This window comes from Pseudopipra pipra, chromosome 10 (genome assembly GCF_036250125.1).
Source record: "Pseudopipra pipra isolate bDixPip1 chromosome 10, bDixPip1.hap1, whole genome shotgun sequence".
Lineage (NCBI taxonomy): Eukaryota > Metazoa > Chordata > Aves > Passeriformes > Pipridae > Pseudopipra > Pseudopipra pipra.
In genome coordinates this window covers 9,222,993-9,245,824 of record NC_087558.1, presented here as the reverse complement: position 1 = coordinate 9,245,824, position 22,832 = coordinate 9,222,993, and the positions used below count along the sequence as shown (strand labels likewise).

The 22,832-nt window shown below is 48.2% G+C and overlaps 2 protein-coding genes across 20 annotated transcripts in view; both read left to right on the top strand.

Annotated features, from left to right (window-relative positions):
* Positions 1-4,488, top strand: part of DVL3 (dishevelled segment polarity protein 3) — a 32,374-nt gene extending 27,886 nt beyond the window's left edge. For 2 of the 8 annotated variants that reach the window (XM_064666069.1, XM_064666076.1), the window contains 8 exons: positions 120-196; positions 681-793; positions 1,108-1,158; positions 1,280-1,429; positions 2,175-2,306; positions 2,557-2,724; positions 3,346-3,558; positions 3,845-4,488. In XM_064666069.1, coding sequence (XP_064522139.1) covers positions 120-196; positions 681-793; positions 1,108-1,158; positions 1,280-1,429; positions 2,175-2,306; positions 2,557-2,724; positions 3,346-3,558; positions 3,845-4,269 — 1,329 coding nt within the window. In that variant the 3' untranslated portion in view covers positions 4,270-4,488. The remainder of the gene's footprint in view (positions 1-119; positions 197-680; positions 794-1,107; positions 1,159-1,279; positions 1,430-2,174; positions 2,307-2,556; positions 2,725-3,345; positions 3,559-3,844) is intronic. The other 6 variants (XM_064666072.1, XM_064666070.1, XM_064666075.1 and 3 more) reach the window with 6 other exon arrangements.
* A 2,311-nt stretch (positions 4,489-6,799) lies between these two features.
* Positions 6,800-22,832, top strand: part of AP2M1 (adaptor related protein complex 2 subunit mu 1) — a 28,473-nt gene continuing 12,440 nt past the window's right edge. The window contains exons 1-3 of one of the 12 annotated variants that reach the window (XM_064666046.1): positions 6,820-6,861; positions 7,757-7,825; positions 18,050-18,163. In XM_064666046.1, the coding sequence (XP_064522116.1) occupies positions 18,090-18,163 (74 nt within the window). In that variant the 5' untranslated portion in view covers positions 6,820-6,861; positions 7,757-7,825; positions 18,050-18,089. The other 11 variants (XM_064666048.1, XM_064666051.1, XM_064666054.1 and 8 more) reach the window with 11 other exon arrangements.

Sequence of the window (22,832 nt, the reverse complement as noted above, 5' to 3'; positions counted from 1 at the left end):
TGGCAGGCTAAATCCAGGAAGCTGTGCTTGGAAGAGGGAAGCTGAGTCACTGCTGGGCTGAGTGGGGAGCTCAGCCTCTGGTCACATCTCTGAGACTCACTTCTTTGTGTCGTTTGCAGGTAAATGACATCAACTTTGAGAACATGAGCAACGACGATGCTGTGCGGGTGCTGAGGGAGATTGTGCACAAGCCAGGGTAAGTACTTGGGTTGTTCCTTACCTCCAGGGACAGCTGTACAGTGTGTGCTTGGGGTGTGTGAGCCACCTCTGCCAGTGGCTCTGCAGAAGCTCAGAACTTAGGTTTTTGGTGTTGCTTTGATTCCTGGGTTTTCATGCCCAAAGCAAGAATTGCGGCCAACAGAATGGCTGTGCCCCTTTCTTTGTGGGGATGTCAGGTCCCTGCTCATTGCAGGGCAGTTGGAATAGATGACATTTAAAGGTCCTCTCCAACACAAACTGTTCTTTGATTCTCTGTTCTATTTGGGTCATCAGCAACCCTCAGCCAGGGTCATGTCATTTTGTTCATGTCACCAAGGAAACCTATAGCTGGATTGGAACAAGGACACTTTACTGCCGGCTTCTCCCTGTCTCCCAGGAGAGAGCCAGCCCACAGGATCCATCCGCCATGCAGGGGTTTTTGTCACCAGGCTCTGGTTCTAACTCTCACCTTTTTGTTGCAGGCCCATCACCCTGACGGTGGCTAAGTGCTGGGACCCCAGCCCGCGGGGCTGCTTCTCGTTACCCAGGAGTAAGTGGATAGCTGACCCACCCTTAACGCTGGTGCCCAGCTCATGTGAGAGCTCTGCCTTAAGCACTTACTTGGATGTTGTCTTGTTCTTCCCCTGTGTGTTTGACTCCACGTGGCACTGAATTGGGGTTTGATGGGGTACAGCTCTCCTTTTAGGAGGCTGCTATGTCCTATTCCCAGACCAAAATGCCCATAAGCCCAGCCCTCCTTCCCACATCACGCTGGGGACGCGTTTCACTGGGGCAGGGGGGTCACTTGCTCGGGGCGCCAGAGGAAAGAGAAACCCCCCCTTGAGCCATAGGGGGATCTCTCCCTCTGCACCTCTCCTGCTGACCCTCCCTCTCTTCTTTCTCTCCCAGTTGCTCCCCAGCGGATCTGGGCTGGGCCAGACTCTCCATGCTCCGATCCGGGTGAGTCCCGGCAGATACTGGGGATGGAATGGGCTGTGCTGAGTCCCTGTCCCTCCCCAGAGGTTGTTTTGATGATGTGATCATTTTTTCCAGCTACTAACTGACTCTTTCTTTTTGGTAGGTGAGCCCATCCGGCCCATCGACCCGGCAGCCTGGGTGTCTCACACGGCAGCGATGACTGGCACCTACCCAGCGTACGGTATGAGTCCATCCATGAGCACAATCACTTCCACCAGCTCTTCCATCACCAGCTCCATCCCAGAGACCGAACGTAAGTCCTTGTGCCTCTGTGCTCTGCCCACTGCACAGCCTCTTCACCTTCACTGTGCTGTGAAGGGAGCAATACATCTGCCTGGGGATAGCTGGGGTGGGCAAAGTCTGCCCTGCCAAGGGACTGAGAAGGAGACAGCTCTTGACAGGCTGGCACTTGGATCAGTGGGAGTTCTGCCTGGGTGAAATAATACCATGTTTTTCAGCTTTCTATGTGAGGAGAGTAGAGGAGCCTGGGTGCAATTAGGAGCTGTGGCAGATGCAGAGGAAAGGCTCAGACCAGTCAGGGTTAGCGTTTGAGAATGCGGGGCCAGAGGGATTCAGCATGTCCCTGGAGCAATTGCCCTCCCAAACAGCAGATAGGGCAGGATGGAGGAGGCAGCTGGGAGCAAAGAGCCTTGCAGTGGGGCAGGGTCTTGCTGAGCACAGGGCTCTTTTGGTTGCTTTCTGGAGGTTTTGGATAATTCTGGTATAGAAAGCCCTGAAGCAAGAGTCTGGAAAGCTCAGGTGAGGCAAAAAGCTAGGAGTTTGTTGTAAGTTTGTGACTCTTGCCTGGGTTTTTCCCAAGAGGAAATGGCTGACATGACAGATAACATGGGAAGGGGGCTTACACAGCATGTGCCCCAAGGCTGTCTGCGATGTATTGTTCCCTGGCCCATTCCTCCCGTGTGTGATGCTTCCATGTGTCTCGTTTGTCTTTTCTGTCCTCTCTCACCTCTGCCTCCCTTCCTTCATCCACACCACAGGCCTCGATGACTTTCACCTGTCCATCCACAGTGACATGGCCACCATTGTCAAAGCCATGGCCTCACCAGAGTCAGGCCTCGAGGTGCGTGACCGCATGTGGCTGAAGATCACCATCCCCAACGCCTTCATTGGTAAGAGACTGTGCTGCCTACAGCAGAGGCAGGGATTGGGGACTGGGTGGCCTGTTTTCCAAGCAGATGTCCAAGGGAGCATCTCTGTCACCATAAACTGTTGACCAAGCCAGAGTCACATATTGGACCCTTGGCTGTGTGGCCCCTTTTCACCTTTGGCCCACTTTTTCTTGGCTCTAGTGTGGCTCACTGCCTCAAGAGCCACTGTCTTCCACTCTTTTGCTGTATCTAACTCTATGTTTGGTGGCAGGTTCAGATGTGGTGGATTGGCTCTATCACCATGTGGAGGGCTTTACAGACCGCCGTGAATCCCGCAAATATGCCAGCAATCTGCTGAAGGCTGGCTACATCCGACACACCGTGAACAAGATCACCTTCTCAGAGCAGTGCTATTACATCTTCGGGGACCTCTGTGGAAGTATGGCCCTTGGCATGGGTGGGAGGGAGAGGATGGAGGGTTAGAGGTCCTGCAGAGCCCTGATGACACTGTGGGGACACAGCTACAGCCATTGGCATCAGGCTGGGACCCTTGTTCTACAGACCTTGTTAAGAGAGCAATAAAAAATATCCCAGCTCCTTTGTCATGCTGCTGGGGTAGTGAAGTTGGAAGCAGCATTGACAGTGTCACCTACTGTGTGATCTTTGTTCCTGGGCAGCCCTAGCAGAGTCTTAGTCTTTACTGACTGTCTCCAGGCTCTGAACTTCCAGTGCTGGCAAGGGATTGGTGCTCAGGCAACTGGGTTCTACTCAAAAAAGAGGGATGGGGAAAGGAATTGGCAGGGTGAGCCTGTAGCTCTGGTGTGGTTCTTTCCCACCAAGCTGGTCTCTGTATTAGAGTGGCAGCTTGGACTCAGGCAGCCTGGCTGTTGTCCAGCCAGGAAGCACAAATGGTGGCACTGACTAGCAAGGAGAGTGCCAACTTCTTGTGTCTCTTTGCATATCCTGTCCTTGTCCATCAGCAAAGACTGGATGGGGAGCTGCTTCATCACACGTGGTTATCTTTCTGCTTGGATTAACCCTGTTCTATGCTTTCTTGCAGACATGGCTAATCTATCTCTTCACGATCATGATGGCTCCAGTGGTGCCTCCGATCAGGACACTTTGGCTCCACTCCCCCATCCAGGAGCCGCACCCTGGCCTATGGCTTTCCCATATCAGTATCCACCGCCTCATCCGTACAACCCCCATCCCGGCTTCCCTGACCCAGGCTACAGCTACGGAGGGGGCAGTGCAGGCAGCCAGCACAGTGAAGGTGAGTAAAAATGACTAAAATATACCTGAGGGTGGGCAGGTGCCCTGTTCAGTACTGGGAAGCAGCGGGAAAAGGCTGCTTAAGTGAGGTCCTATGTGAGGGGAGCCAGGGTAAAAGCCATCTCAGAAGGGTCGTGGGACTTGGAGTTGAAAAGAGACTGAGAGCACAGACTGTGCTGGCAGATGGCTGTGCTGGAGCGTGCTGTAGTTCTCTCTTGGCCAGAGGAGCATCCGCTCTTCCTGACTTGTCTGAGCTGCCACCTAACCTTGTCTCGTGTGCTTTGCAGGGAGCCGGAGCAGTGGTTCCAATCGCAGTGGCAGCGAGAGGAGGAAGGAGAGAGAGAAGACCGGGGAGTCGAAGTCAGGTGGCAGCGGGAGCGAGTCAGACCACACCACGAGGAGCAGCATGAGGCGTGAGCGCGCGGCCAGCGAGCGCTCGGTGCCGGCCAGCCAGCACAGCCAGCGCAGCCAGCACTCCCTGGCTCACAGCATCCGCAGCCACCACAGCCAGCAGTCCTATGGGCCGCCCGGCCTCCCCCCTCTCTTCAGCCCCCCCATGTTGCTGATGCCTCCACCGCCTTCAGCCATGGGGCCCCCCGGGGCACCGCCGGGCCGTGACCTGGCCTCTGTGCCCCCCGAACTGACAGCCAGTAGACAGTCCTTCCGAATGGCCATGGGCAACCCCAGTGAGTTCTTTGTGGATGTAATGTGAAGCGCCCATCCCCTGTCTGTCTGCTGCCCCTCCTTCCCCCCCTCTGTCCCTGTTGTTTGTTTCCTAGGACCAGCCCTGGCTTCGCCCCTTTTTTTTTTGATTTTGTTTTGTTGGGTTTTTTTGTTTTGTTTTTCTTTTTTGTTTTGTTCTTTTTTTTTTTTGTCTTGATAATGAAAAGAAAAAAAAGGGAAAAAAATAATAAATGGAACTAAACCTTGATTCTAATCCCTCCTCGAGTGGGGTGGACAGGCCTGGCAGGCCTGCTGGGTGCTGCCAGCCCATCCCGCCACCAGACTTGTGTATTGCCAATGGTAATTCCCTTCTGCCATCCTCTCTAACCCCATTAATCCGCATCCGTCCCAGCGCCCTGTGCTGCTTGCCCGTGTGTCGCTGCTGCCTCGGTCCTTCCGCCCTAAATATCTCTTCTTTCTTTTCACCCTTTTGTGTTTCTTCTATCAAGCAGCAAAGAATTACGGGGTGTTTGACTTTCTCTGAGCCTGCCGCCCGTGGGGGGGAGAGCTGGAGCGTGGCGTGCCCCGACAGCAGGACACGGAGCTCCAGGGGCGCTGGGCACGCATGGCGCTGAAGATGGCTTCTTTCCTCCCCCTCGCGGAAGATGCCCTGCCCTTCCCACAGCCCTGAGAGGGGAGCAGGGACCAGCCTTATATATGTATTTTAAATCCCGTTGTAGTTGCCTTTTGGCTAATGCATGAATGTTCCAGGGCTTCAGTGCCTCCAGGGAGTGGAGAGATGCTGCCACTTCCCTCTTGCTTCCCTTCTCTTGCCCACATATTGGGCCAGGTCCAAGCCTGACATTACCGCCATGGCAGGACCCTCCTTCTCCTTGCCCAGGCCATAAGGCTCAGGGCTGGGGCTGTACCTCTGTGTCCAGCCCGGAGTGGTGGTGAGTGTCTGTGCACAGTCTCTTACGTGACTCAGTGCCCTACACCTGCCCTTGGGTACTTTGGGGGCATTTAAGGGCAGAGCTCTGCTCCCTCCATCCTGCTCTTTGTCCTGCCTGCAATGTGCTGCTGCCTGTCCCATTTGTAGGGGCTGTCCCATGCCTGGGGCTGGCGGTGGCAGCTGTGGCCTTCTCCCTCCTGCTGTCGCGCTGCTGCTCAGCAATGTGATACCTTCAAGGGCCTGGACGGACTTAGAAGGCAAGGAAGGGACACAACTGGTTTGCTTTCATGCTTTGGGGAAACGTAGAGGTCCCCTGTATTTGTCCTACGAAGGGCCTGAGTCTGCCTCCCCCTCTGCCCAGTGCCATGAGTGCTGCTGGCCTGGCTGCCAGGAGGGACAAGGCTCTGGGACAGCCCTGTTCCCTCTGGGCTGTGAGTGGTGCCTGGTGGCAACACAAGCTCTCTGGGAAGGGAGACTGTGGCCTGAACTGTGGCCTCTGGGCTCAGTGCCCGCAGATCTACCAGGACAGTTGAGTCTTTGCTCCAGTGTTCCCTCCCCTTCTTCTTTCCTCTTCTGGGTACTCAGAGATGTGCCTCGGGCTGGGGCAGCCCCTTCCCCATGCCCAGGGCCAAGCACGGTACAGTATGGACATGCTCGACCCTGCTGCTGTTGGTGCTGGCGCCTCGGCGCCCTCTCCTCCTGCCACACCGTGGCTTTCACCAGGCAAGCTTTGCCTCCTTTGGTCTTTCTTGTGTTTGCGATTTTTATATGATGGAGATGAAATGTATTTTGCTCCCTCGGGGGTCTGCATTCCCCCTGCAGCCCCTCTGCCAGATCTTACACGCCATCCGTTCATCTCCCTGACTCCTTGAAGCTTCTCCTTCCCCTCTGCCCGCTGGAGTCAGCTTGTCCCCAGCAGCCTCCCTGGCCACTGCTCACCCCTCGCCCTGCCCTACCCACTGGGTTTTATAAAAACAACACCAATCTCCTTGTTTTTATTTATAAACATAGTTTTATTGGACTCCTGCCTTGTGTCGTTCGTTGTTTCCCCCCCCCCCCCCCCCCAGCCTCTTCGGCCCTCCTGCATTTTGCTCTAAAGCGAGATCCCGGTGGGATGAGGGCACTCTGTGCCGGTGTTCCAGCTGCCTCTTGCCGGGGTGCCGAGGGCGGCTGCGGTCTGAGCCGGCGCCGGGCCCGGCCTCCCCCACCCCGCGCAGCGGATCCTGCCCGCGGGCGCTCGGGGCTCCCGGGGTCCCCGTTTCCAGCGGGAGCACTGCAGGGAGAATCAGGGGCTGGTTCCACCGCGGGCGCAGCGCTGCGAGGCGGAGGGGGGGATGCCTGTGTGCGGGGCCAACAGGAGCTACCAGCTCCGTGGAAGGGCATGGCGACCTCAGGCCTGTGCATGGGGGGGCGCAGCTTCCTGCCCGTGCGCTCCCTCTGCCCATCCCCTGGCTGAGCGCAGCCACCATGCTGTCCTTCCCCCGCGACCGGACTACAACTCCCGGCATGCCCCGCGCGCACACACGACCTTCCCGTCCCCGTCGCGCGGCCCCCCCCGCGGCGGCGCATGCGCGCTGGGGGGGCGCGGGCGGGGCGCGCGCGCGGCGGCTCTGCAGTGCGCGGGGGGGGCGCGGGACGAGGGGGGGCGGCGCCGCCATCTTGGGCGCGGGGCGGCAGCGGCGGCGGCAGGTGAGGAGACCCCGGGCCGCGCTCCGCTCTCCGCGCAGGGCTGCGCGGTCCCCGGCCCTTCGCCGGGCAGCTGCCTGCGGCCGGGCTCCCTCTGCCGCGAGCGGCCGGGCGGTGGCCGAGCCGCCGCGGGTGGCGGCTCCGTGGGCGCTGGCCGAGGGTGGGGGTCCGCGGGCCTTCCCCGGGGCGGGGGGTGGCTGCAGGGCGAGGTCTCCGCCGGCTACCCGTGGGCACGGGAGCGGGAGCGAGTCTGCAGTCGGGAGGGAAGGTGGGAAGCGGGGCTCCCCCGAGAGGGCTTTTCCTTAGCCCCTTCTGAGGGGGTGCTAGGCGACCCCACTGTTGCACATTGCTTGGGGCTGAGGGGGCTTATTAACTGCTTCTGTTAATGAGCTCTCCGCCGGGAATATCTGTGTGGCAGTCCTGCGGTTCTGCACCGGGTGAGGGTGGGGACGGAGTCGGGCTGTGTGTGGCACAGGAAGGCCGGCACCGATGTGTCAGGTCAGCTTGAGCAAAGGTTTTTTCAGTCAGATCTGGCCGGAACTTTACCGAAAATTATTTGCCTGTACTGCTGATCCAAACGTGAATTAGCTGGGTCATGGCTTGCACCCTTTGCTTCCTCCCTGGAAAACCTGCTGAGGCAGAACGCAGCGCCGCTGATGCTGAACTGCTTGTTCTGAGGCTTAAAGCAGGCTTCCATCCAACAGCTCTCCTAGATGGGTTTCGACTTCCATTCTTCCCTCGGCTAGGTTTTTGGATTTGGGAAAGCTGCAGGAAGCACAGCCTGTGTTTATTGCCCAGTGCAGTTAACCTCTCTCCCCAATGGGAAATGACTGGGTTTTGATCTAGTCTTCTCTCCATAAGGTGTGTGAGTCCATGATCTGTTTTCTGCTTGCTTTAGTATGACAAAACTGCTATCAAGTTTTAGCCTCAGGCTGCCAAAATCTGAGCCTGGAACTTTCCCAGATAGGTGAGTCTGGATGGCTTCTGTGGCTCAGAAGTCTAGGTATTGCAGGCTTCTAACTGTATATGGGCTCATGTGGTGTCTGATTGTGCAACGTTTGCTTGAATGCTGTCAGAGCTGTAGCTAGTCTTTTTTTCCTACAGTAAAAACTGCGTGTGTTCCTGTGAGTTTTGCTTGGAGGGACAATCTCAAATTTGAAGAGATGCTGCCAATCTGTCTACTTCCATATTTTTCCTGTCAGAAGAGAGGCATCTCTCCTCTTCTGTAGGAAATGCCATCTTACTGACATCTAGTGACAAAGATACCTGGTGTTCTTTGGGCTGCAGAGTGGCCATGTTCCAGGGAGAGGATTGGAGATGCCTTTGAAGGGTATCATGGCCAGCTCTTCCTCCTGAGTGAGAGAGCACAGTTCTGGTCCTTGGAGAGTTGAATCTTGAGGCTCTGCAGGGTTACATCTTGAGTTCTTTCAAACAAAAGAGGACTGGAAACGCACTCCAGTTTGATACTATCTCTGTTGGTTTTGTTGTAGGTTTGTTTTCTTTTTGGTGGAGCAGGAACAATCACCAAACAAAATGAGCTTTGTAAAGAAACTTCCTGTGACCCTTAATTAAACTTTTCTTGTCTCATCCCTGCATCAAAAAGTAGTAAAGCCAAGACTATCTTTGGCAGCACAATATCTTGCACTGGTTTTCTAAGTTTATACTGCTGAAGACCATTAGAGTATTTAAAGGCTGTTCTTAGGGTTAACTGGAGGATGGAGAAAAGTGCAGCCTCTGGTGCCAAAATATAATTGGTCTGAAAGGCAGAGTCAGCTTCTCGCCTTTAGTGAGTGACCTATGGAGTCAAAAGTTACTGGCAAGTCATGTATTATTTTGATCTTGGTGGGAGGTTGGCAGCTCAGCTAAAAGCTTGCAGGCAGAGGCACAGAATGTGAAATGCAGTTATCTGCTCTCCAGTAACAGTAGAGAGAGAAACGCTGGCAAGTCAGGGCACCTAGACCATTAGTGGTCTGCAGAATACAAGCTCTTACTCAAACTGCACTCTGTGCCTCTACCCTCTTCTGTCAGAAGACGAATAGAAAGCAAGTCACTGTTCAGGTTTCTAGCTCAGGAGTGAAAAGCAAGCAGAATTTGCTTCAGACTGACTTTAGAACTGGTAGAATTAGAAGGCATTTGGGCCATTCAGATAAGGTTGTGATCAAAATAAGGTGGAGAGGTGTGTTAATGCTGTTCCTGTGATGTTTTAGCACAGTAAGGGAGCTTCTCGTGTTTCCCCATGTCAGTATTTATCTCTTGTTAATGTTCAGACTGTCTGTGTGCTGCATGGCACGCAGAAGGAGGCTGTAGGAGGAGAGCCTGGTAAGAGAACGTGCTTCTCTTCTTGCCCACTGGCTATGGGGATTTATGGGATTGGGTTTAAAATAGGGACAGTTTCTCTGAAACTGATGGGTTTATCTCAGGAGCTCTTTAGCTCAGGGTATGCCCCTTAAGTAAATTATGCAGCCTGTCTTTCCCAGGATGAAGTGATTGCAACTACTCTTGTTTAAAACCAAGTGCAGCCCTTGGCCTCCGGGAAAGTGACTAATGCAGCCCTCTAAGCAAAGCTTAGGTGCTTGGATTAGCTGGTGGGGTGATGGCATCGTTATGAGCCTTAAGCCTTTTGGGTTGATATTGGCTAGCACTAGCCTGAAAGGATGGGTTTTCCCAACAAGTCCAGTTTGCCAGAGCAGCCTGACTAATCCTCCTCCTGCTTCAACTGTTGTCACTTGTCCAAGATCATACTGATTTCTGGAACGCAGAAATGGTTGCAGTTGGTGATTTGCCCTCAAGAGCTTCAGTACTTCTCTTGGTTTCTTCCTGGATGAGAATTCGAGCAGCTAATGTACCTTGAACTGCTTAGTTAGATAAGCTCATTAATGCACAGAAGTCTTACTTGCTGTTAAGTCAGAACCCAAACTGTCTTTTAATAGACTACTAAAGGGGTTGGTTGCTTTACACCAGCTTATTCACTGACTTGTGATTGCTGTTTTCTGGATGTGCTCTGTAGATTACAGAAATCAGCATTCCTTTTTTTATTCAAAGTAAGTGATGTCTGTGCTGTGGGAAACTTCCAGCCCCTTAATGGGAGTGACAAAGTCCAAGTAGCTGTGTCTTGGGCTCACTGATGATCTTGTTTGTTTGTATCCTGTACTTGATGGCACAGGGGACTCAGTGAAGCTCATGGCCTGTATCACCATGGGGCTGTGACCAAAATGGCTCTGCAGGTGAGCAGGAGTCCTCTCAGCCCTGCTCATTCAGCCCCCTTGGCTTGCTCTGTTGAAGGTAACAGGCAGATCATGCCTCATGCTTATTTTCCCCACCTGTAGTGCCAGACTCTCCTGGAGAGGTCTCTCTGTGGTGAGACTAGCACTCGCACAGCTGGCTTTGGAAAAGACAGCTGATCCCAAAGTTGCCTCCTAAAATGAAAGGACAAATGCGCTCTGCACCATCAGGATGCTACTGGTGCTCATCAAATCCTGGGGCTGTTGGGGTCGTAATGTGAACCTGTAGTTACATTCTTACATTGGCAGTGTAAGAACTCCTGTCCCTGCAGTGACTCTGCTCCTGAGCAGTTATTCTTGTGCTGCCATTTCACCACTGCACCTCTGAAGAGAGGACACAGAGGATTTGCTGATCAGATGTGGCCAGACCTGGCTCAAGAGTTCCACAGGTTCTGCTTGCATGGGCTTAGAGAAACTGGTGTGGAAGGATACAAACAGCTGTGTTTTCCTGAGACAGAAGTGCCAATATGCAGCCCAAATTTATGGTGACTTTGGTACCATTAGACTGTAGGCATGTTACATTGATAATGACGTTTCCTCCAGACAGTACCTCATTCTTTTAGAGCTAGAACAACTAAGTATCTCTTGCCTTGGACCTGCAGCTGCAGTTACTGCAGCCATGTTCCTCTTACCACTGCAGAAAGCTGACTCAAATTCACTGGTTTTCCTCAGCAATGAATTTGAGAAGATCAGCTTTGTTTGTTTGTTTTCATTTGTGCAAATACAGTTACAAAAGGCAGAGAACTGTGTTCCAAAGCATGTGATATAGGTTGAAGCTACCCCTCTCCTTGCTGGTGCAGGGAAGGATTAGTGGTCTATGTGGTGTCATCTGAAAGATCTCAGGTTATGGGATAAATGTATTCGAGAATATAACTTGTTTGAATATCTGTATATCTGGGACTTAGGCGAGAATTTAGTTTTGTCTTTCATACCCTAATGAATGGATGACTGGTACTACAGTGGTATCTTGTTTCTGGTGTGATGCTATGGCTTCTCAAGTAGGGACACCATGGGAGGCTAATGCACTGGACAGAAACTGGAGGATTGGTACCATGTGCTGTGCTTTCTGGAAGAGTTGCTGCAGATACAAACAAACTGCTCCAGAGGGAACAAACTGTGCTGGCTGGTCGACTCTTTATGTGTGCCTTGTTTAGTCTAAGAAAGCTCCGTGCTGCATGTTGTTCATTTTTCTACAGCTATTCTAAGTCAGAATTGATGAAGAGGAAATGGAAGAGGAAGGCTGGGCTCTTACATGCTGCAGGAGGGACCAGCTGAATCTCAACTTGCTAATGCAGGTTTAGTGCATCATCTCACTAGGTAGCTCCCAGTTCAGCCACTTGTTGCATCCCAGAATATGTGAAGCTACTGACGGTCCAGCAACAGGATTCTGCTGCCTGGCCCTGTGCTCCTGACTGCACCCACACATTCCAAGTGGGTGGCACAGTGTAGCCTGAGAAGGCAAAGTTTGGCTTCTGGAGAACCACCTGTTTTTAGGTCAGACCTAAAAAACACAGCATTTTCCATCTCTGATGGATTCAGTGGACAAAACTAGGTTTTCAGATACTGTGCTTTATGGGCTCCCTTGGTCTGCAGCTCACCTGCTGCAGACTGACTTCTGGGGCTTCATCAATCATGCTGTGATGGTTCGAGAGAGGGACTCTCCCTAATGCACATCCCCTGCACGGCGAGAGCAGTGTGGCATGATTTGAGACAAGTATGCTTGATTCTCGAGGAAGCGCCTGTTACCATGTCAGTCCCTGAAGGTCCAGCTAATCCTGCTGCTTTTCTGTTACGTAACTGCTGAAATGCATTCAAATCTGCATCCCAGACACTTGGTTTTGTGCACATTCTCTTTTTCTAGCTGGCTGTCTTAATGCTGTAACTGTGCTCTAAAGGTGTATTTTAATGCTCTCATCTTCACTGAAGTGAAAAGGTATTCTGGAAGTCATTTCCATGTCATCTTAACTCCTAGTGGGTTTATAAGTTATGTAAAAGTATGTGGTCTGTCTATGATGTTCCTCATGATCCTTTTCTATTTATGGGTTGAAATAGAAGTATATGGGAATGTGAGCACTTGGCAGGAGGGTAGGAAGCATACTGGCCTTAAGTGTTTGTAGGAGCTGCATTCAGATTTTAGATCTCATTCCTACCCTGGTAGCTGCTTGAAGAATGCAGAGTGTATTGGGAGAGGGCTGTTTTTCTAAATTGAAGTGATTAGTCACCAACTGGTGTGAATTAAACATACATGTGGATCATCTCTGTACCTTAACTGGAAGAAATCCATCCATACTGGAACTAGAAAACAGGACTGTAGCTACCAGTGTGGAGCGAGTCGCCATATGTTCAAGCTGGTGAAACAGAAGGAGTGGAGCTGCAAAGCTCTGAAAATGCAGTTGATAGATCATTAACCCAAAGGCTTCAGCTAGAGTCATCCTGGTTTCCAGGCATTTGGTGATAAACAAAGAAGTGGTGGGCTTTGCTCTTAAGCTGTGTCTGGCAGTGAGATATTAGGCTGAGGAAGCTCAGAAGCAGTGTAGGGCAATCTTCCTAGAAAAGGCTGACTGTGGAGAGGAGCAGAATGAGTCATTGAAAGCTGATTGAGCAATGCTTTCTGAGTCATGTCGCTAATGCACAGAGAGCAGATGAACCCATCTCCTGTGGTGGATTTCTTATTCTGGGGCCTTCTGATTCCAGCAGCCATGAGTCACTGAATGTCAGTCTCAATATAATTTGAACCCTGTTCCCTGCAGTTCTTAACCACTGCAAGCACTAGGATCTTTCACTTCCAAAGCTGATCTGTAAAGAAAACTATTAATTGTTTTAAAATGTGTGGAAGATCATACCATGTCTGAATAGTACCACTAAAATCCTCATTCTAGTTGCAATGTAACCTTGAAATAGTTGAAAGGAGTATCTGTGAAACTTGTACTGAAGCACAAAGGAGGATCAAAACAAAGTAGGTTTATTTTCACTGCAGCCACTTCAAGGAGAGCCATTGTCATCTTAAAGAGCCATTCTTCTTGCTAAGCTTTAAGCAACTTTCTTTTGCATGCAGCCCTTTGTGTAGCTTTCTTCTCTGTTCATAGATCTGTGCTCTTGTCAGTCCACCTCTTGAGTTGTCCAGCTGTGTGGACATGCTTCCATGAGCTGAGGGAAGTACTCTGTAGTGGAGATGGAGTGCGGTCACTCTGATGTTGTGTCTCGCAGGGATGTAATGCAAGGCTTGAGCAAAAGACTGGAACATTGTCCATATTCCCTGAACTCCCGTCGTGGGCAAACTTGGTGAAGGCTGACAGAAAGCAGTAAGTGCTGTAAGCTGTGTTGATTCTATTGTGCTATCTATGCTTGTGATGTTTGGAACTCTTCAAGATGCTGAACTGCAGAAGTCAAGCAGGAGCAAGGGAGATCTGCTTATAAATGTGTTAAATACGTTGTGCAGTTGAGACCTCCTTGGTCCCTGATGCCATTAGATGGGAGTGCAGCAAGAGTTGATACTGGGTGTGTCCTTCAGCTACTGCAGAGGCTCGATTGATAGCTGGTGAGTCGGGTCAGTCATCTAAACCTGTTTCCTTGTATTCACTTTTTAACTCATGTGACTTTGCTGGTACCTGGAAACGCCTTACCAATTGTCTGACACAAATCAAGTTAGGTAAATTGTACTTAAATGTGAATTCAGGTTTAATTTGTAGAGCTGTAGAATTGTGGGTTCTTTCAGGCTTGAGGAGGATCGTAACTGGTGTGGAGGCAGGCTGCTGCTACACGTGAAATAATGCTAGTGCCTGTGTCTCAGGTATATTTATGCTGGTAGGCTGCCATTATAAAACAAACTGGCAGAATGGTCCTGATCTCGTGGCTAAATCTGTAGTAAGGAAAAGTATCACCTCATGTGTTAACCAGGGGCTGACATAGCACAGAGCCAGTCACTTCTGACTGAGCAAGTTTGGTATCAAGTTGCATTACCAGTGTAGCACAGCTAACACCCATCTGCTGGTTGGTGGCAAATCTCTGTGTACTTCTGTTTTGTACCAAACAAGGATTTGCATTAAGAATACTCCTAGTGAGTAGTCATGGTGGGGGTATGTGTGTAGATATGAGAGTATTCAAAGTAGTAAGGGCAAAGTAGATCAAAGACTTGGTGCTATAAAATGGCACCCTGAATTCAAGATACATAGTTGTACATTGGTGCATACAGGAGGTGGGTAGATGAAGGAGCAAAGGCAATTCTAGCAGTACTTGTAATGTAGTTAATCAGCTTGAAGACTGAATTCAGTGTGATCTTAGAGTAAGGATAAGTGACGAAATAGTTAGCTTCTTGCTGAGTGGTGGTTTGAAAATGTAAGTTAAATATCAAGAACCACTAGAAACAGATCAAAGCAGGGGATATGTGGTTGTCATACTGTCTTTATCGTGCTTTGCTTACATCTTGAAAAACTTGTGCAGTTTTGTGCTCACTTCCAGAAGCAAAGCATTTAGAGGAAGACACTATGAAGGACAAGAGCATAAAGCAGTTTCCCTGTGAAGAGCAAACTGAATAAGGTGGGAACATCTCATTCTGGGTAAAGGTAATGGAGGCAGTGGAGAAGATTTGCAAAATCCTGAGTGGCCTGGAGATTAGAGTATGGGGGCTAGTTCTTAATTGCTTTTTCCTACACTTGAACTGGAGGCCATTAAACAAAGCAGGGGTAAGGAAGAAAAAGCAGGCTTAAAACAAAAAGGAGGATGTTTTGTACAGTGATTATAAGAAAAAATGTAGTGTGTTTTGTTGGTTTGTTTGTTTTTGCCCTGGGATGCTGCTGATGAGAGGAAACTGGGCAAATATTTAAGACATCCATTGAGAGTTCTAAAATAAAAAAGCTGTTGCAGGGGGATCTCCTGGGGAGTGTTTTCTTGACCTGTCCTCTGTTACCTGACTGTCCCTTCCTTGATGACATTGGAGACAATACACTGAGCAAACAGCTCTGCAGTATGAACCAATGCAGCTCTTGAATGTGCCATTGAGGCTGGAGCCAGGAACTAACCGTGCATAGAAAGTTTGAGGCTTGAACTCCGCTCCTAGTGTATTTTGTATGAGGAAGAAGCCTAGAATTTCACTGCGTTGATGGAGAATTTTTTAAAGACTGAAAGCCCTTGAATCATGCTATATCTGCTCTCCATCTAACATGTTTTTACTAACACAAAAGATGAGGAAGCAGTTGGCTCTGCTGCCTAGTACTGTGATGCAATTAAAAATCCTGATTTCTGCCAGTAACTTCAGTGAAGCTATTACAGAGTATGTTCTAACCTAACATGAGAAAGCAAAGCCTCATTATCTCAGTCAACATTTAAAGTTTGTAGATCTTCCTAAGAGGAGACTTTTAATTTCCAGTGCTAAGCTTGATCAGCAGTCTTCTACGTGTTTTACAGTAATATAGCAAAAATCCAAGGCTTTTTGAGAAAGTGATTGGCTTGTCATGCTGACAGGAGGCTTTGTCTTGTATATGCTGTGTGTCTGATCCTGTTGGTCATCAAAGCAGACGTTTCCTTTATGCTAAAAATAGTGAAACAAATAACTTAAGCAGCATTAAAACCCAAGAGGGAGATTATTTTTTATTTTTAAGACTAGGATGTGCTTTCTAGGATTCTTCTGGAAAGGGTTTGTAGGATTCTTATGATCCAGCTTTGACCAGTTGCATAACCTTTCAGGAAGCTATTCTATACAGTGCAAGTCTTAAAGGAGACACAGGAACTCTTCCTCACCTTTGCTGGTAATAGTCCGTATCTGAGTGTGGAAGCCAGCACTGTAGCAGTCTGAAAACACATCCTTGTTTCTTATCTGGAATGAAAAAACTAGTAAATAGGAAAGAATTTACTAGAGTGGGCAACAAGTTGCTTTCATTGTTGTAATGGTGCTCATTTTTTTCATCATTTGGCCTGTGTGAATGACCTTTCAAATGTTTGCTGAGCTACAGCTTCAGCATCTGCAAAACTTGTTGGGCAACTATATTCAATTCTCCATGTTTTGGGTTCCAGCCCTGCAGGTTATCTCTCAGTGGCCTCCTCATGCCTGTTAGGGCTGTGTGTGTAAGTAGTTGTGAGTCTGTGGTACAGCCACTTCCTTAAATCTGAGACAGTGGTTTTGTTCTGTTAACCAACAGGATTGTCTTATCTTCTGATGTGGGGATGCTGGCCTTGCTGCCACTGCACTATGTAGCCTTGGTCCACCTGTGGGACAGTGAACAGCCACAGGCTTTTCCTACTCTGGAACTACATGGGAATCTACTGCTACAGAGTGTTATGCCTCTGTCTTAACAAATATGGTTACAGAGGCTTGTCCTGGAAGTAAATTCTGAAGTTATAAAGTGTTAGTTATGGGAATGGAAGAAAAACATATTTGAAAACATCTTCTGTGCTAGATGGAGAGTCAGACATCAAAAATGTTGGTGACAGTGCCATGTGAAGACACTGACAAGTGGCAGAAGGCAGCCTGTTAATAGCCAGAGACACTTGACCAGCAGAATGTGGGAGTAAAAGCCAGAAAGTTCATGACTGAGCTTTGGGAAAACTGTTGCTCTCTTTCTCACTACTTTAACTTAACAAGTGACTTTTTGGTTCTTTTTTTTGTCTTTTTAATGAGCAGAAGCAGCCATCTGGAAGCTGAAGACCCATAGCAGAGAAGTATGAGTAATGTTTTTCTGTGAGGACTCACTACGTATAGCTAAAAATATTGGTGTTAAGGTTTAAGAAATTAAAAGGGGTTTTTTTGTCTGTCTAAAATTAAAAGTAGTAGCTGCACTATAGACCTTGCTTTAGCACAGAACTCACATCTGCAGTGCCTTCAAATGGGCAGCTACTTCAGTTTATTAATTCTAACTTCTAAAGGATATGTTACTCTTGATAATCCAGAAGTCACTTTGTCCCTCTGATGTGTGTATTTTTTTTGTATTCTCTTTTTTTTCTGACCTTTGAGATGATCCAAGGTTGGGTCACTTTAACTTCATTGTTGCAGCGTTCCTGAACAGACACATATTGGTTCACTGTCCACATCTGTCTCTAGGCTGGCCTCTCCCTATCCTTTCTGCCCAGCCCAGACAAGTGGGTGTAGGCTAACCCACCCAAACAGCAGTGTGGAGATGGTTGTTATCTAATGCTCTGCAGTGCCAAAGCGGAGAAGTACGTGTGTGCTCATCCCAAGGCCTGCCCTGCCACAGTTGTAGTGCTCTTCTCGGGACTAAGCCAACCAAGCAGTTGCTGCTGTGGGTATTATGACTTGGAGCTAACTTGATAGGAGGGCATATGACTCCAGGAATGGGATCTGGTGAAGTAGCTGTATATTTTTAAAAGTCTTCTGCATCAATAATGTCTACCAGCTTTTTAGCTCTCTCCAAAACAGTCTTCCTTTGAAGAAAGAAGAGATTAGCAGTTTAAGAGGGTAACTTCTGAGGCACTGTCCCCCAGTTCAAGTGGGTCATGGTTGAGGTCTCCCATTCCAGTGGTACCTCATGGCAAATTGTTCTCAGTTTGGATTCTGAACTGTGTCTTGGTATGGCTGCTAGGGATTAGCTAAGGCTCTTAAATTGATGTGTAAAAACTGTGTAAAAGTGGTGATAAACGGAGGTGTACTTGCTGCTAAGAGCCCCCTGCCGTACAGTGATAGGCTTGATGACATCTCAAACATTTGTGTGAACTATGTTCCAGAAGACTATGAACTACCTCTGATTGATACCTCAGTCTTTGATTTGCTCGTGGTTCCAGGCCTATGTTTTTTCTCACATTCAGGGGGTTTGCCGTGGATACTGATACTTGAGGCTTAATCTGTCCATGCTGATTTTTGTAATGAGAAGTAAGCCTGCATCAGTGCCAATTTTAAGCTTCAGTCCTGGCTACAAATTGTTGCTGTGCAGCCTACTGATATATGCCCTCTCTTGCTCCAGGTATTAAAGCAACATGGGAAGTGAAGACTAAAGTTCCATCATGATTGGAGGCTTATTCATCTATAATCACAAAGGAGAGGTTTTAATCTCTCGAGTCTACCGGGATGACATTGGGTAAGTGCTTCCTTTTGCATCCCCGGTCTTTGCATTTCTGTCTCATTTTGGTGCAGTAAACAACCCAGAGCTGCTTTGTTCTGCATTAGCTGTGCATGCATGTAAGACTGCAACTCAACTTGCTGCTCTAGGCTTAGTTCAGAAAAAAAAAAGTTTAAGCCCTGATCACCTACAGTAAAGGATGGCCTGCAGCCAAACCTGGGACTTTCTTTTGGGTGGTAGAGATCTGGCCATGATTCCAAATGCTTCAGCAACATGGACTGCCACTGTGGGAGTCCACCTCACTGTAATCATTAAAACTTTACAGGAGCAATAATGTGGGAACTGTCTGTCACACACTATAGCCAGGGCTCTGAATTAGTTTCAGACACTGAAGTCTAACATCAAGTACAGGCAGGCAGGAGACCATGGTCTTGGAAAGTTTTATCTGCAAGCAGTCTCGTAGTAACCATGGCTGTACTCCTGAGGCTGGCATTCTGTCCCCCAGCTTTGTATGGCAGCCTGCTATGTGAAAATCTGACATTTATTGGATATTTAAAGTTGTGGGAAGCACTGAAAACCTTCAGTAGATTGTAGGTGTCTTATTGCACTTCACAGAAGTGTTACAATGCTCACTTAGAGTGGATCCGTGCAATCCTTAGGCTGCTAGTTCCCAAAAGGGATCTTACTAAAAATATGGTGTCTTGTAGGCAGCGGATAGTGCTATAAGGAACCCAGTATCGAGTGATGGTGCTGCTTGGGCTGAAAACCGTAAGTCTAAGGGTTTCTTGCACAACAGTACTCTTCCTATTGGGTTTTCATTAGTCAGGGATTGGCTGGAAGTTAGTAATTAAGTTAACGAGTTAAGACAGCTAATGGTAGCAGAGCAGTGGTAGGTGTTAGTTCAAAGTCCAATGAGAGAGATCCTTGAAGCCAGTTTAGGAAAAAATAGTTTTTATCAGGTCTTCACAGTGACTAGCGGTAGGATGTGCTGTGAAATAACTCTTTGCCATAAATTACAAAAAACTGTCAAGCCAATCTACCTTCAGCTTGGTCTGGTCTGAAAAGTGTGTTCCTTCTGGTTATGGATTGTCTAGTGGAGGTTAAAAGTTGAGGTAGAACTAGTAGCTAGTCAAGGCTTCTTGTACTGTTTCATTGAGGGAGGAGTAATCAACACAGTGTCTGTAATGAGGCTTCACCTAATGAGCTTTTAAGTCTCTTGGCTTGTTCTAGGTCAGCTAAGGCGAAGTAGCTGTTCTAAGGTTGACTGAGTTATTCTAGGACTTCCACACATAGCTGAGCCAAGGAAACATATTTCTCAAGCAGAAAACCAGTGGCTATGAAGTTTTGCCTCTTCTCTACTATACAAACTCATTTCAGTCTTCAGTACTTGTTAGCTAAAGCTCTTCAGAGCAGTTCACATGACAGGTCTGACTTTGTAAAGCTGGTATCACAGTGACTGAGCCGAGCCAGTCTGGCTTATAGATAAATCTTGAGAATGTTTCGGGTGAGGGCTAGGGACACTTTTACTGCAGTTTCTGGCAAAAATATTTTTTTGTGGTTTGCAAACTTGAAACACTTAAAAAGATTGTGCTCAAGCTGGTGTTTATTCAAGAAGGCCTTTTAATTTAAATGGCATTCTGGCTGTGGAGATGTAAACTGGGGAGCAAAGTAGTTATTTTTAATGTGGTCTTCTATTGCTTTTTATCTTGGCTCATTTCTCTTACAAAGTGAGTGCCTTATGTTCAGTACATGATAAAGTACTTCCTGCTGGCCAGCCAGACAAAACTAGAAAACGTTATTTCCTTCCTGATCCTGTCCTAACTTTTTCACTTGGTAAAGGGTGCCAAAAACATTCCAGTGTTTTCTCTAGGACTTGAGGAGTTAGCATTCCCTTGTGTGAAATCATCATTCAGTTCCTGTGAAAGTGTCAGTCTTGTGACTTAGGTGGAGCTGGTGCTGGCTGTTAACCAAGCTTGCTCCCCAAGGTGTTGGATTCCTTCTCAACAGGCCTTCAAATTGTTTGGAGAACAAGGTGGTGTAAAATGGCTGTGTCTCATCTTGTGTAATCAAGTAACCAACAATCTTGCCCTTTCCTAGTCTGAAAGTTAGCATCAATGCCAGATCTACTTAAAAGCTTTTAGTATGCTAATCTTCAGTGGGAGGTAGGGAATAGCCATGATACTGTAGCTTGTACTCTGTAGAATTACTGTTTTTGCCCAAACAACCAAGTAGTAGACTTCTGGAGTACTATACAGTTCTTAGTTCCTAAGCAGCAGATCTGAAGTGCTGAAGGCTGAGCCCACCCAGCTTGTTGGGAGGTAGGTTGAATAGGAAATGAGCATAACTGCTCCCTGTCTTTGTGAGTGATTGGCTCTTAGGACTCCTTGGTCTTGGCCATTGCCTTTGGCATTCTGAAGCCTCAGCCACTGAGTTGGGGGATATTAAGGGTCATCTATGGTTACAAGAACACCTCCCCTTGCACTGTTTAAGGGCCTAAAAGAAGTACATACCGGCTCAGATGTAATAAGCAAAGTGACAAACAATGAGGAAATCCTTCTTCTGACTTCATTAAAGGAGAAGTACCACAAAACTTGAACTTTCTTTGCTTGCAACTTAGAATGGCTTTGTTGCATGTAGCGCGTCTGTCCATATAGCAGCTGGCTGCATGTATAAGCAGCTTTATTAAAGAAAGAGGCAAAACACCATGCATTTTATTCAGGGTACCATGGAGGGCTCTACTGTGATTTTCAAGTGCCTTGTTCTTCAGTGACTTAGTCGTTGGGGAACCTACCTGCATTTAAGAATGCAGCTCTGTAATAAAAATTAAGCTATTTGGAACTGAGCAGCTTACGTGATAAACTGCATGCACTTTAAATGTAATAGACTTTGGTTTCTGAGCTTCTAATACATCACGTCGGCTTCGTGGCTCTTGATTCTTAAGGAAAAAGTGCAAGCTGGATAGAGCAGTGTCTGAATCTGCAGGATGTGCCCTATCTCTCCAGATGTGCTCCAGCTCTATCAAACTTGCTGTATTTCCTGTTGGCTGGACCAAACCAGAAAGCATCAACCCAAACAGCTTCAAATGAGAAGTACTGTCAGAGAAATTCCCACCCAGACATGTAGCCCTGTTCTGAGGCAGACTGGGAAGAAGATACCTGATACTCTGCTGTGTCCCCAGGTGATGCCTCTGACTGAGGCTTTGGAGTTTTTCTTCTCCAAGGCCTGCTACCTATATTAGCAGAGCAGACTGGGTATCACTGATGTGATACAGGTGCAGCTCATCTGGAATAAATGCCCAGTTAGCCCTAAAATTCAGCCAAACAAGTCAGTCCACACTGACAGCCTGACCATGGCATGTCAGCGTTGTACCTTGCGAGGGCTTCATTGCTGCGTAGTTTGTTACTGTCCATCCAATACCTTGGCCTTTTGTGCCCAGGAGCAGGGGGAGGGGGTGCTGTTTGGTCTCTTCTTATCTCTTTGGATTCATTGTGCCTTGTGTGTGTGTTTCTAACCCTTTCTCTTGTTGCTGTCACTCCTCCTTTCTCCGCTGGCGCCATTTCTGTCCATCCCATCTCATTGGCTGCTGTAGCAATAGGTAAGAGACCACCACTGGCACTGCACAGTGGGCACCTGGTGTGCTAGAAAAGCCTCCCTGACCTGAGGCTTCTCCTCTAGTGTGCACCAGTCTGGTTACTGGTTCTGGTTCTTCATCTAGTGGGTTAGAACTTAAGGCTGGGAGGGCTAATGCTCCAGAACAAGCTGGACTTTCCTTACAAGGCTTACCAGAAGGGAGGATTGGGGCTTTTAGATATTGTTATTTTATATTAGAATTAATTACTTTCTTATGGAAAAACTTGAGTAGAAATGAAATATTAATTTAACTCAAACTTGCAAACCATCTGGAGCAATATAATCTGAGAAGTATTTGAAAGACAGAATTTTGCTTATGGGGAGCATGTTTACTGATGAAACTTCTGCATATGTCCCCAGAGCTTCAAGGAGCAAACACCTGCTGTGATAGCATATGTTCCTTTGAATATCCTTTGTTTTCAAACTTGGAACTGTCTGTTGGATTGTTGACAACTCTCAGTGCTTACAAGCATTTGTATGCCTGTATCCTTGCTTGCAAGGATGATATTACTATCTGTTCTCAAACATGGTTCTGCATAATCAGTACCATGGCCTTGATCCTGCAGTCAGACCCCCTGTTCTATGGTGTCTGAGAGTGTGAGTAATAAAGCATGACTAGATAAATCTTGGCTTGGTGTGTAGACTGTTGCTTTAAGTCTTGGTCTTGTCATATAAAGCACTTGGGCTTCCTTCCGATGTTCTCAGGATTGGTGGACTTTTAAGTTAATTTGGGAAGTTTATCTTGATTTGTAGTTATTGGATAAGAAAGCTGTAGTGTGAAGAGGTGGCATCCAGAATGCTGCTCAGAATCCCTGTTTAGCCAGGAGTGTTTTTTCCCCTGTTGATAGTACATAGACCGTTTGGATCAAAGATGGCAGCAGCTTGCACAGCACCTTTTCAGCACTGGGCAAAACCTTGACTATAAATGGTCTTGCACCATGCAGTGCTGCTGGCACAGTGCTGTTGCACTGTGGGGACCCTAAGTCCTGGTGCAGGACACCTGTTCTGAAGCCAAACAGGCTTGAGGTGACATGTAACTGGAAAGCCAGCGTTGTTC